Genomic DNA, 13,225 nt, shown 5'->3' with positions numbered 1-13,225 from the left:
TGCACACCAGGGGCCACGGCCACCCCCTCGGCAGGTGGCAGGGCCGGTGGGCCGGTGGGTGCTGTGCTGCAGAAGTAGTGCGGGGGTGGCAGGTCGACCCGGCAGCCTGGCGGCTGCGACACGAGGGCTGGCGGGGGGCCGGTGTCTGCAAGGGAGATAGGAGCTTGACCCCTCCAATACTGCCTGGGGGCTCAGCCCCTCCTCTCCTTCGCTGGCACCTTTCCACACCCACCCTCTCCCTTGCTCGCTCTTTCCATCCTTGACCCTGTCCTTCCCCAATCCTCCTTGCCCACCCTCTCCCAGCATAGCAGGATGCTCTGAGCCCTGCCGAGCCCTGCAGACCCCTCTGCTCCTCTCCTGCTCAAGCCAGGGGACTAATACCCACAGCCGGGGACACAGGGGTCACCCCAGCACAGCCCTGATGCTGCGTGGTCCTCCCTGCCCACCTTCAATGGGATAATGCAAACCTTGGGGCATCTCCAGAGCCATGCGCACCGACACAGGCACAGCTTTAGGGAGGGGGTCGGTGGAGGGATCCCAGGGGTCAGTCCCTTTTGGGTCCATGTGCGATCCCAGCCCTAACACAAACTGAGCCCTCCACATGCAGCCGTGCCCCCACCCAGCAGCAGCACAGCCCCGGCACCTACCGGGCAGGACGCTCTGGGCCACGACGTAGCTGCGGAGGGTGATGTCGGCTGCGCCGCCCGACTCAAGGGGGATGGGGTGCGTGTGGAAGTGGCGCAGCATGTCGAAGATGGTCTGGAACCAGAGGTGCTGCACGTGGCACTGCCCGCTCTCGTTCAGCGACAGGCGGAGGTGCTGCAAGCGCAAGGGGCCAGCGGGTGAGCTGGGGATTGCGAGGGTGAGATTCACCCTTGCAATCAGCAGAAGGAGCCACCTCCATCAGCCAAGGGAGGTTTGCTCATAACATAGGACTGTGATTTTTTCCCTGCCTGGCCGGGAGGGTCTCCTGCTGCAGGGTGTTTCCTGCAAAACCCCACTCGCTGCATCCCCAGGAGAAGTTGGTCCCCTCCTGGTGATGAACACCGTACAGAAGCAGCCAGAGGAAGGTGGTTGGGTGCAGCCGGGCAGGGGCTGCAGCTCCAATCCTGGCGACACAGCCTAGGGAAGCCCAGAGGCCACCTGAACGATAACCAGGCAGTTATATCTCAACCCCTCGCAGTGTACGCCCTCTGGTAGAAGAGGGACCCAGCAGAAAACTACACATGGGTTGTTTTTTTATAGCACATCCGTGTACTTCAGGATGTGGAGCGGACAAGAAGAGGGCAGGGGATGATGTGCCAGACTACGCTGGGCTCCCGTGGGGTATTTAAACTTATGCCTGCGTGGCAAGCACTGATCCACCTGGAAAAGTGCTGATGGGCCTGGGCAGGGTGCAGAGGGCTCCTGGGGGACAAGGGCAGGTGGCTCTGAGGGATGCTCTACCAGGGTGCAGGTCCCCACAGAGCTGCCATGTTTGGGGTCACCGCATGGCACCCACTTGCTCGCAGAGCCCCAGCAGGGCGGGAAGGAGCCCAGGGTGCTGGGCAGGGCTGGCACTAATATTCAGGGAGAAGCAAAGGACACCCACCTTCGCTTTCCCCTGGAAGTTGAAGGTCAGCACGTACTCCCCCGGCCGTGTTTCGCTCTGCCGGATGACGAATAAGCCATGGCTCCGGGCACCCCCGAAGAGCACCAGCTGAGCCGCCTTGATCCGCGAGAGAGTCCCATGGAACCAGGGGAAGTCGGAGAGGTTGATCTCTGCCTCCGCCTCGCTGTCCTCCCCTGGCCACAGGGACAGCAGGTTTTTAGGGAGCACCCGGACATCGCCCTCTCCCACCCCTTCCTCCTCTCCCTCCGTGCACCCCCAAGAGTGAGGTGCTGGGGCCGCATCCTGCATCCCAGTACCTGAGAGACGCCCGCTGGCGGCAGGGGAGGACTCCAGCGTCTGCAGGAAGCTCTCCAGTGGGACGTGGGTGAGGAGCTCCCCCAGGGAGTCCCTGCCCCGGCCGTGGGGCGCAGGGATGGCGGTGGCTGTGGCAGTGTTGTGAGCGCCGGGCAGGGCACATCTGTCCAGTGGCCTGGGCACATCTGGAAGGGAATTTGTAGAGGGATGGGCTCGTGGCTCAGCATCACCGGACAAGGCTAGGGGCTGTCCTGCTCCAAAGGCCACTGCACTGGAGCACCCTGAGCTCTCGGAGACATCTCAGGGCTAGTTATGGTTCTGGCCGCAACTCAGGGGACTCCCTTTCAGCCTGCACTGAGTTTCCTTCCCCCGGTGCGACCGGAATGGGGGACACGGATGCATCTTAGTTGGGCATGGAGACAAGGTGGGGCTATGCAGGTGGAGGCTGCTTGCTGGGACCTGGAGACCCCAGTGCCTGCAGATGGGGGACTAGATTTTCAACACGTACCAGGATGCACAGGAACATTGATGTCTTAAATGGGGTGGGCCACCTCCCCAGGATGGGGGCTAGCATGAAGAAGAGGAAGGTGATAGACAGAAGACCCATCCCCACAAGCACCTGCTTCAGGCTCCTTCACTTTATCGCTGGCAGGATCTGGCCCCCCCCAAACCAGAGCTGGCACCTGGCGACCCCCACCCTCCCCAGCGGGTGTTTTTCCCAAACGTAGGTCCTTACTGTCAGCCAGGAACTCGCAGCTGCAGGAGGACACCCTGCCTGGCAGACAGGCTCCTTGCGCGCAGGATGCCAGCTCGATGTCGTCCCCGCTGTCCCTGGGGGGAGAGCACAGAGCAGACAGTCACACGCCAGCCGCCACACTGCAGGGATGCACGCATCGCACCTCTGCTCACGTGCCTGTGAGCAGAGGACTCTTGACCAAATGAAATTCCAGCTGTGATCCGGAAGCACATCCCAATGCTCCTCGCTTCCTCCTGGAGGGGCTGCCACGGACAGAAGTGCCTACAGCATCGAGAGGCAGAACGGCCGGCAAAACGGCCTTTTGGGGGTGAGATACCGGTGTGAGGGGATTAAACCCTTGAAAGCCCTCGCTATGTGGGTCACGCCAGCTGGTCCTAGCTGCAGTATTTTGCTGCAACCTTGTTGGTTTGGATGGAAATATGTTACCTCGTCTTTCAGCGCTTTGCTTTGCAAGACATACGTAGATGCACACACGCTCCCACCACCAACTTCCACGCAAGGGTGCTTTCGCTTTTACCCTCTGCAAAGGGAATTACCAACCCACAGGAATTACGTCCCCAAAAGACACCAAAAAACCAAGCCGGGAGGCCCAGAGCGAGCCAGCGAGCAGGAGCAGGGCAAGGGGGCGCCGCAGCGGTGCAGCCCCCACGTAGAGCATCCCTGCTGCCCGACCCCTGCCCATGCACTTCAGCACCCTTCTTGCACAAGCCCCCCCCCACTTGCTCCACAGCCTATTTTTATCCTGGCCGCCGGCAAGAGCCTGGCGCTGCCTGTGGCACTCGGCTACTCTTGCTTAACAGTGGCCACGTGGGCACAGGCAGCGAGGAAGCGGCTGCGTTACAGGCACGGAGGAAGCGGCTGCGTTAGCAGTAATGGCTCATGAGGGAGCTGCTGAATTATTTAGTGGCCAGTAAGTGAATCAGCCACTGGGAGTCATTCAGATGCAGCCGGTTAAAAACAAGTAGGGAGGAAGGAAACCAAAACCAACAGTGCTTTGCAGAAAAGCCGTCGACGGGTGCTCACACAGCGGCTCCAGCGCGCAGCCCTTGGCAAAAGCATCAGGAGCTGATTGAAAATTCATTCTTGGCACCAAGCGTGTGTGTCGGTGTATTAAACAGCTCATTATTATTTGCTCTGGAGTTCATTATTATTTGCTTTACAGTCACGTCCGGAGGCCAAAGCGGGACTGTGCTGGGTGCTAAGCAAACATAAAAGGCTGGGAGGCTGCTGGTGGCAGAGCAAGGGGCTGGCGAAGGGCTGCCGGTGGCTTCTGCAGCGGCTCGAGGTGAGCACGGCCGCGGCACTCGGCTCCGTCTGGAAAACCAGCACCAATACACACACACTGGGAGAAAAAGGGCCACGTTTCCCAGCCTCGCCTCTGTCAGCAGCCCAGCCTCAGTGTCGCTTCTTGAATTATATATTTTAAAAAGCAGCAAAAGGAGCTGAAGGAGCACAGATCTGCAGTCCATTAGTGCATCCTCCCTGCAAGATGCAGCCTCCGCCGTGACCAACCCTGCAGCACCCGAACCGCATCTCTTCGACAGAAGGGGGCAAGGGCAGCCCGGGGGAGCTGGAGCCTCTCCAAGCCCCTGTTCCAGGTCTGCTCGAGGTTTTCACCTCTGCAAGCTTGGGCACCTTGTTTTTCCAAAATTGTGCCGAGAATGGCAGTGCCAGGGTTTGCCCGGGGAGTACCTGGGCTGATCCTGCCTCCCCGGGACTGGGCCTGTCCGAGCCAGCTGAAGGGCGGCAGCGCCGGGCACGCGAACCTCCCTACAGCGTAACCCAATGCACGGGCTGATGAAAAAGCAGACGAGAAGTTTTGGGAGAGTTGTTGTGACTCCAGTGACAGCATTACTGTCATAGTGATGGTGATAGAAACATAAATAAATTGATTTAGCCAGCAGAATCTTAAATATACCATGGATGCTGGACTGGAAAAAAGCATAGAAAATAGCTCAGATATAGTATATAGCTTCAGAGGGTGGGTGTTAGGAGCTTCCCGTGTTGAGGGCTGTGTTCCCAGGTCACCTGCCTCTGCCTGGCCAAGGCGACATGGAGCAGGAAAGGGTGAGCAAGCAGCCAGTGCTCTGCGAGGCTGCACCTCTGACACACACAGGCTGCTAACTTTGCCTCCAGACTTCTGCTGGCATGAGTCAGGGACTTTCTGTAATAACTCAAGTAGCAAAAATTGCATCAGGGGTAATAACCCGTGGTCGGTGGTGAGGGCACCCACAGCAGTGGTGAGCCTAGCCCCTGCACAGCACCTTTTTCCAGCAAGCCTTACCCAGGGTCAATGCAGTCCTGGATATCCGCCACCCAGGAGTGCTTCTGCAGGGAGTCGATGGTCTCTAGGATGTACTCGGCCCCGTTCTCCACCTGCAGGCAATGTGGGATAGCGTCAGGCTGCGGCTGGGGTCCCACCGCCCCCCTGGGGCAAAGCACACCCCATAACCCAGCCAGACCTCCTCATTCACCTGCTGCTAGTAAATAGCACCTCGATTGAACAGGAGAGGATAAGTGCCCCCTCCCATCCCAGCAAAGGGATGCCGAGGGGTGACCCACAGAGATGCTTTAGTGTGTCCAGGGGTGTCCCCTGACCAAAGCCGGGGCTCGGGGGAAAACCCCCACCCCACTGTTATCAGCAAACGTATCACAAGGTTTTTACAGCCTCCGTGGCAAAACCACACCTGGCCGGTGGCATCGGGGGTGCATGGCACCACACACCAGCACAGACAGCACGCCTCGCTTCTGGGGTGCCCAGGTGTCCCCCAAACACTAGCTCTGCACAGGTAGAGCAGAAGCCATGCTGCCCTCCCACTGCCCCAAAATCCTGCCAGACCCCTAAACCCAGGAGTTTTTAAACTCTCCTCTGTTATCTTTTCTGCCTGCTGGTCCATGAGGCTTCTGATTGCAACAGGGTGGGAGAGAGACCTACTTTAACAAGAACAAATATAAAATAAAAATCAGGATGCAAAAAAGCCTCCAAAATCACAAGCCTGAAGGAGCTCGGCCTTTCTGGGGCCAGGGAGGACCCAGAAAATCCCCACATCAGCAATGGGGCAGCAGGGCAGAGGGACTCAGAAGCCACCCCATGCGGTGCTACGTGCCTCTGGCAGGTTTCCCCAGATCCCTCCCGGACCCCTTATACATCGCGTTTCCGAGCTGGCAAGGCAGCCCTGACTGCGGGAGGGTATCGCATTGCCGGCTGAGACAACCTCCTAGCAAATTAAGTTAATCACAAACAACTGAATCGCTGTCCTGAAAATAAGCAGGACATGCAGAAAGCTGTACCCAAGCACCTGGGCTGGGGCCGAGCAGCGATCTGCTTCCCTGCTGCAGCCCAGGGCCGTGCACGGGCCATCCTGCCCTGAGCAGAGGTGGAGGGGAGCAGCAAAGATCCCCCCCTGTTTTGTTTAACCAGAGCGAAGGAGCCTCTCCAGCTTTCTGAGGGCAATGCATGAAGCCGGTGTGGGAGACGGGGCTGCTCTCGCATGCAGAGCATGACAGCAAGTGAAGCACGTGCAGGGCTTGGGTATTTTGCAAGTGCCTGCTTGTGCAATGGAAAAAAAAAAAAAAAAAAAAAAGCATGTGCTCGGTGTCTGACGGGCGGTGGGGACAGGCTGCCTGCTAATTTTTAGGCAATTTGGCAGAAACTATTCCAGCGTGGCCTCCCCGAACAAGGCAGAAGCTTTTCCACCCGTCATAACCTGCCAGAGTGCGGTGTGTTGCGTGCGAAGGTTGAGGTCGGGCTCCACATCAACCCTGTACACAGGAAGGCAGCGGGAAAACCACAGCACCCAGCTCCCTTTCTTACCCCTCTAATCCGTACCCTGACATTGAGGGGTGCTTCACCTGCTCTGCGAGTCCAGCCAGCAAAGGGAGAACGCAAAAGAGCAGCAAGATGTCCCAGCAAGAAGGGCTGGGATGTCGGGAATAGGGGGAAAGCAGCCTGTGCTGACGGCTGGGAGGGGAGGGCAAAGGCTGGCTGGAGCGGCAGGAGATGGGGAGCCAGCGATGGGCTCAATGCCTCCTTCGCAGCCTCGGCTCACTCAAAGGATCGATTGCAATCAATTAACCCCGCGGCAGCGTAAGCGCCCTGGCCGGAACGGGGCAGGAGCAGGAGGGTACCTGGTCAATCAGGCATTTTCAGACCAGCGGGGTTTGGAGCGTTCCCCAGGGTAATTAAAGAAATGGCTGAAGCAGTCACAGAGCCATTAGCGGTGGGAGTGGAGAGAGCTTGTCTGGCTCCAGAAGATGGGAAGAGGGCAAGCCCAGAGCCCTCCTCCAGCAGCCGCAGAAACCAACCCTCCACAGGTACCCAGGAAGCACCCCGGAGCTGAATCCCCCCAACAGGGATCCGCCACGACCTAACCCTGTCAAGCCCATCTGCAGTTGCTCATGACAGCCCCAGGGATGGGGAGAAGCAGTGTCACATCCTTGGCCTTGGCCACGCTTTGGACACTGATGTGACACTCCAACAAGGCGGGTAGCAAGACACGGTTGAGATGAGACTTGTAAGGGGATCTAGAAAACATGATCACAAGTAGCTGATGAGCCATATTCCAAGAGCAGTTATCGATAGTTAATGGATTATCGATGGCTAATGATCAAAGCTGAGGGATAGGCTCAGAAGCTCCTTCACACCAAGGACTCTCTCCGTGCATGCTGCTCTTCAGTAATGATTAGGACAAGAGCAGAGAGGAGATGCCTAATCAATTCACGGATGACACCACGTTGCAAGTGTGTTGGAGGATGAGACGAGAATTCAAATGAACTTGTCAAAGCTGAGAAATGCTTTGTGGAAGAAAAAGCCCAAGCCAGCCCCCAGCTCAAGGACATGGGTGAGCTCTGGACTCGCACTGATCACTGTGGGTGTCTGGGCTGGGGAACCGTGACTCTGGAACGGTTCTGCAAAAAGTGCCTAGGGGTTACACCAGACCACAAGCTGCTTATGAGTCAACATCATCATCAGGCTACAAAGAAAGCAACTGGATCAACTTGGGCTAGGTAAAGAGGAAGAAGAAAGGAGAAGCAATCAAAGGAGAAGCAATCCTTCCCATCCGCTCCTGGCCATTGCACCACGTACGCTTTGGGGCAAGCTCTCTCCAGAGCCTGCAAGGAAAGTGGGGAGAACCTGGGCTGGTCAGTCTGGAGAGAAGACGCCACATGAGGTTGGTCTTTGAGGCACAGAAGATAATAGCCGAATTAGCCTCCACGTCCATGGTGGACACTGGCCGCAGCAGAGGTTGAGGTTGAACAGCAAGAAGCCCTTGGGGTAGGGAGGATGCCCTGGAGGAGGCTGCCAGTAGACGGTGTGGGACCTTTACAAGGAGCCGGGTTTGGTGGAGAGCAATTTCCCGCAGAAATATGTGCTGGGGCCAGATGGGCAACCAGGCACAGAGGCTTTTATGAAGCCAGGCTCAATTTTTTCCCCTCCTCTGCTTTCACAGTTTTCTAAGCTTTTAAGCAGGTTCACTCAGCTGGGAAGCTTGGCCTCTCCACTCTGCCTTTGCCACATGCTTTTAGGGAGAAGCATCAGGGAGAGAGGTGTTTTTTTAGCAGAGGTAGGACACAGAAATCCTCAAAACACTGCTCTTCCCCCACATACACGTGCTACCTCCCAGCCAGGCACGTCCAACAGCTCTGATGGAGAGCATGAGTCCATTAGCATGAGCGGGGAGACACAGCCTCATTAGCTGGAGGGAAATGCCATCTCCAACAACACGTCCATCATCACGGCGGCACGTCGCGCCCTGAGCCTGGACCTTGTGAAATTCAGTCCTGATCTGCTGTGACAGGCTGCTGCCTTTCGGCAGAGCGGGAGGGAGCATTAAGCTAATTAATTGCATGATATGGAAAACTCTTTCTGGAGCAAGAGAGACTTTCACTCTGTGCTCGTGCCCCCAGACTCACATGGGGTGGTTGACCTGCAGGGCCTTGGTGGCCCCGCACAGCCATTCCCATTGCCCCGTGCCAATGAAACGGCCACCACGTGCCACTGATCCAGGGCAGCAGCAGCCACAAAACCACGGGCAGCCGTACCAATGAGCATTTCCCCTTGCAGATTGTCTCTGGACACAATTTAACCCGTCTCCTGGTGACATGGAGAAGCAAAACCCACGGTGAAAGCCAGGCAAACAGCTCAGTCCCAAAATACCCAGGCATCAGGTGGACGTTGCATCATTTCTGGGGGAAGGCACAGCCCGGGGAGGGGAGGCAGGAGTCCCACGGGGAGCATTAGCGCTGTTGGCATCTCCGCTCCGAAAACCAAGGCAACAATCCCCTTGGGGACTGAGCATCCCTGCAGTGGGGCCTGGATGTGGGCGCAGATGGGGTCCCCGTCGGGATACACACCGCTGCCGCCCTGCTCTCACCTTCAGGACGAAGGTGTTGTCTTTGTCAGGCATCTCCAACGGCATGGTGGTGCGGACCTCGATGATGGCCGACAGTGGGATGCTCACCTTGGGTTTGGAAGCCTGGGAAAAGAAAAGTTATTAAAAGAAATCGATAAATAAAAAAAAAGTCACTCAATTGAATCACTCTCCCGGGGGACGACACAGCGGGGCTCTCAGAGAGGCGAGATCGCAGCTCAGCCTGCATGGTTATTACAGGGGGAGGGGAAAAAAAAAAAAAAGCATTGATTTCCCTCATGTGCCTGATAACTCCAAGCTCTTTTAATTAAACCAAGAAGAGGAGGCCCGGTGGAAGATAGGGAGGTTAGTGCATTTAACTGCCGAACCTCTTCCTTGCTCCAGCACAGGCTGATATGCCAGCTCTGCCAAGACCACTTATTTCTCTCCTTTATAAACCCTTTCCCGATGGAGATGTGCTGTCTGACGGGGGACGGTTCCTCTGCAGCAAGCAGCCCAGGAAGACTCCCCGTTTATCCAGTGCAGGAGCGGCCTTTCATCCGAGAAGCTACGACACAGCAGCCTTAGCCATGCAGGGAATTTTAATTACATTAAGATAAAGAAAAATTAATTTCCCCTGGGGCCCCCGGCACCCGCCGGAGCCTTGATGGGGGGGCAGGACCCAGTGCCTCCCACTTGAAGTCTCTGCTGAGCAACAAGTTCCCCAGATACTTGTTTTAATTATAACAAATCCCCCCAAAAGGAGCCCGCAGAGCTGCTCCCTGGGGCCGGTCCCCTCCGGGGCTCCGGGATTCGGAGCATCACAGCTGCGGGAAGCAGAGATGCAATTTAGTCACCGAAACCTGCGCCTGGTGCCTTGGGTGCACAGGGTGGGACGAGGCCGGCGATGAGCACCAGGCTGCAGGTTACCAACAACGGGTTCAGTTCCCATTTTGGGGGGGAAAAAAATAAATAAATCCAAGACAGAACAGGAACTGCTTTTTCCCCTCCAGGACATTTCGTTTCCGCCAGCCCCGGGGCCCCAGCACTGCCCCCACACGCGTCTTGGGCCGTGCAGGGCTCAGCCCTGCCCTGGGGAATTTTTCCCTCTTGGTGTTTGCACGGGAGAAGGTCAGAAAAGAAGAGGCAGCTGCTTCAAAAGGGAAGAAAATATGGTGTTACTTCACCGGTGAGCCAGAGAAGGGTCTTCTCCAGGAGGGCTCTTCCCTTTAAAGATTTAAAGACATGACCATAGTTTTTGTAGGGCCTACGCAAAAACAAACCTGCGGGCTGCTGAAGCAAAAAGCTGTTTTCCTCCAGCTGTGCCAGGCTGGTGCCACTTTTACAGCTGAATCATTTGCCAGATGGAAAGCAAGATGGGATGGGGGAAGAAAGATGTAAACCAAAGCAGGGTGTGATTATAACAGGAGAGCAGACAATGTTCATAAAAGTTGCCATAAAGTAATTTCAAAATTGATTTTTAGAGGCAAGTCAAGATACACTAGAAAAATCCCTCTATGAGCACTCTCTTAAATGTTTTAAGAGCAGCAGTTGTTCCATTTTAACCTGAGTTTATTGCCCCTTTGGTGCAGCAGACTCGCCAGCGCTGCTCCGTGCAGCCCGCACCCACCGGGTTCACCGGATCCCCCGTGTACCATGCCATGGACAGGGTGGTTCCCTTCCAGCCGGGGTCTCGTGTGGTCCCTGGGCTGAGGAAGCCCCCCGAGCCAGCTACCAGTGATGCGCACCATCCATACCAGCGCTGAGCCACTCTAGAGAGATGCACTTGAGTTTAAACTCATGTTTTATATTTTATCGGGAGAGATGTGACAGTTAGGTGAGAGGCACGGACTAACACCAACAGCGCCAAGGTTCCTTTTGGCCTCAGAAAAGTAGAAAATGCTGTTTAAAAATATGAACTATCCTGCTGTCCCTATGTACAGTGTACAGATCCATCCTTCTACCAAACCGAGGGTTACCGGGGGTTTGGAACACACCGAGACCTGCGGAGCCGCAGACCTGGGCACGTGCCCGGCACGAGGGCTTGTGTTGGCCCAGCTTTGCTACCAGGGACTGAAACACAAGTGGGGAAGGTGAAGTAAACAAGATTTTTCTTCCCTGGGTATTTAAATAACCTGAGATTTCATTACCAACACATACAGCTAGTAAAACCCCAGAGAATGGCTTATTATTTGCCCTGTGCTGTTCGAAGAGGTGAACACACAACACCGACGAGGCACGATCACGGCGTTAGCACAGGTGAGGGTTCGGCAGCGCAATGCATCCCTTCGCTCAGCCCAGGAGCAAAGGCGGTCCCTGCGGCAAGAAGGAGACTGAAAGTCTCATAATCCACATTTCTTGAGCAAACCGCTCCATCGCTCAGCCTTTGCTCCAGGAAAACAGGGACAGCGCTTCCCTGCATCACGTGCAGGGGGGCCGCGTGCGAGAGGGGAGGGAAGACGCGCCAAGGACACGCTGCAATGAAAACCAGCTCCTGCTTTTGAAGCTTTCACTGAAGTTACAGAAGAAGAAAAGATGCAGGCAAGGAAAAGTGATATTGTGGGTAATAATAACAATAAGTGGTGTTCCTCTGCCCAGGAGGAGAAGTAGTGGGGGCTGCATGGGAAGAGAGCTACAAAAGCCACCCACGGCAGTGATGCTCCAGCCCCGGAGGGCAACACCGGCGTCTTCTGTCCCCGTCACCAAAAAGCTGCGTTGGAGGGAGCCTTGCGGACGCAAAATTATTCCAAATGAATTGTTATTTTTAGAAGAAAAAAAAAAAAAAGAATTGCTTTCAGAAAGTGGACTAGTGACCCTCAGATCTAAAGCACAAAGCCCAGGCAGCAATCCCAGCCATTCTGCCGCTGCGCGAGCCACCAGTCAACCCCATGCCTCTGCAACACGTTGGGAAGAGAAAACACCCTCTGGATAGCCTGGACACCCCACGTCTTGATGGGGGAATGAGCTTTTCCACTGAAATTGCTGATATATGAGGGCCAAAGGACCAGGCAGAGGCTTCAGCATCTCTCCCAAGGGCTGCGGGGGAAGGAGGGGGCTATGCCCTGGTGAACGGCAGCAATTGGGGCTTGCGGGTGGGACGGGTTTCAATTGTGTTGTCCCCTCCATTCGCATCTCAGCCACCCAGCACCAACGCCCCCCTCTGGACCAGAGCTGGATTTCATCCCAGCTCAGCAGTGGAAATAAAAAAACCACTCAAACAAAGCCCAACTGCCGCTTGAATTGCTCAGAAAAACAACAGCGGAGAAAAGCCAGGACTCACCTTCGGAGGGACGTAAAACTCGAGGAGGAACCTCTCTCCTTCCACTTTTACTGCTTTCCGGAGCAGGAGGCGGCACTTCTGCCACTGTGAGCTCCCCACACAGTTCGTGTCGTCGGCCACCATGTAGCGCAGCGTCCCCTCCCGCTGGATGTCCACCAGCTCCACCTTGGAGGAGGGCACCTTGGACAGGCGCAGCTTGTGGGTCCATTTCTCCCGCGGGTCACCGGGCTCCTTGCCCCCGGCCGGCCACGGCTCTCTCTCGGCTCTGCGGCCACCCGGGGCAGTCTCGGTGCCCGGCTCCGGAGAGGACTTGCGATGCCACATCTCCTTCATACCGTCCACCACGCACAAGCTCATGTTCCTCAAGGAGAAGCCTTTTTTGAACTTGGGCTTGGCGGCAGCATGGATGGAGACATCCTCCGAGCTGCGGGACTGGCCGTAGGAGGACACCTTGCGTGCCTGCACCTGCTGCGCCGGGCTCAGGTACCGTCCGGCACCCAACGGGGTGTCCATGCTGTCCAGGGACTCGGTGGAGGTCTCCTCCTTCCTCGGGGTGACCTCACGCCCGTAGGGGACGTGGCAGTTCTGCAGCCCCACGAAGGGCACGATGTTGTACTTGGTGGGGGAGTCGGACACGAACACCCGGCTGACCTCCAGGCTGAAGATGTCCAAGAAGTTGGCGGCGAAATGGTGGGAGAAGGAGGTCTCTGCCCCAGGGGTGTCGTAGTGGGGGTTCTCCTTCAGGAACTGGCAGAACTTCTGGGCAAAGTCGACGGCAGCTGCCTGGGCGTGCAGCTCGCAGAACTCCCTCCAGTCAGGGAGCGGGGAGGAGGGCTCCTGGCACAGGGCATCGCCGTTCATGGCTGCCCCATTCCACCTGCCGGCAGGCTGCGGGGGCAAGGGGACAGCGTGAGCGCAGGCACGGACATGGG

General features: G+C 56.7%; 1 protein-coding gene across 1 annotated transcript in view; it reads right to left on the bottom strand.

Moving 5' to 3' along the window:
- SH2B2 (SH2B adaptor protein 2) overlaps nt 1-13,154 on the bottom strand; it is a 16,613-nt gene extending 3,459 nt beyond the window's left edge. Inside the window, exons 1-8 of the mRNA XM_009319328.1 lie at nt 12,294-13,154; nt 9,038-9,139; nt 4,948-5,039; nt 2,643-2,737; nt 1,909-2,091; nt 1,592-1,785; nt 648-819; nt 8-145 (exon numbers count right to left, since the gene is read on the bottom strand). Of these exons, the coding sequence (XP_009317603.1) occupies nt 8-145; nt 648-819; nt 1,592-1,785; nt 1,909-2,091; nt 2,643-2,737; nt 4,948-5,039; nt 9,038-9,139; nt 12,294-13,154 (1,837 nt within the window). The remainder of the gene's footprint in view (nt 1-7; nt 146-647; nt 820-1,591; nt 1,786-1,908; nt 2,092-2,642; nt 2,738-4,947; nt 5,040-9,037; nt 9,140-12,293) is intronic.
- Between the last annotated feature and the right edge of the window lie 71 nt (nt 13,155-13,225).

Source organism: Pygoscelis adeliae, unplaced genomic scaffold (assembly GCF_000699105.1).
Source record: "Pygoscelis adeliae isolate BGI_AS28 unplaced genomic scaffold, ASM69910v1 Scaffold282, whole genome shotgun sequence".
Lineage (NCBI taxonomy): Eukaryota > Metazoa > Chordata > Aves > Sphenisciformes > Spheniscidae > Pygoscelis > Pygoscelis adeliae.
Note: the sequence above shows the minus strand (reverse complement) of the source record. Positions and strands in the feature narration are given on the sequence as shown.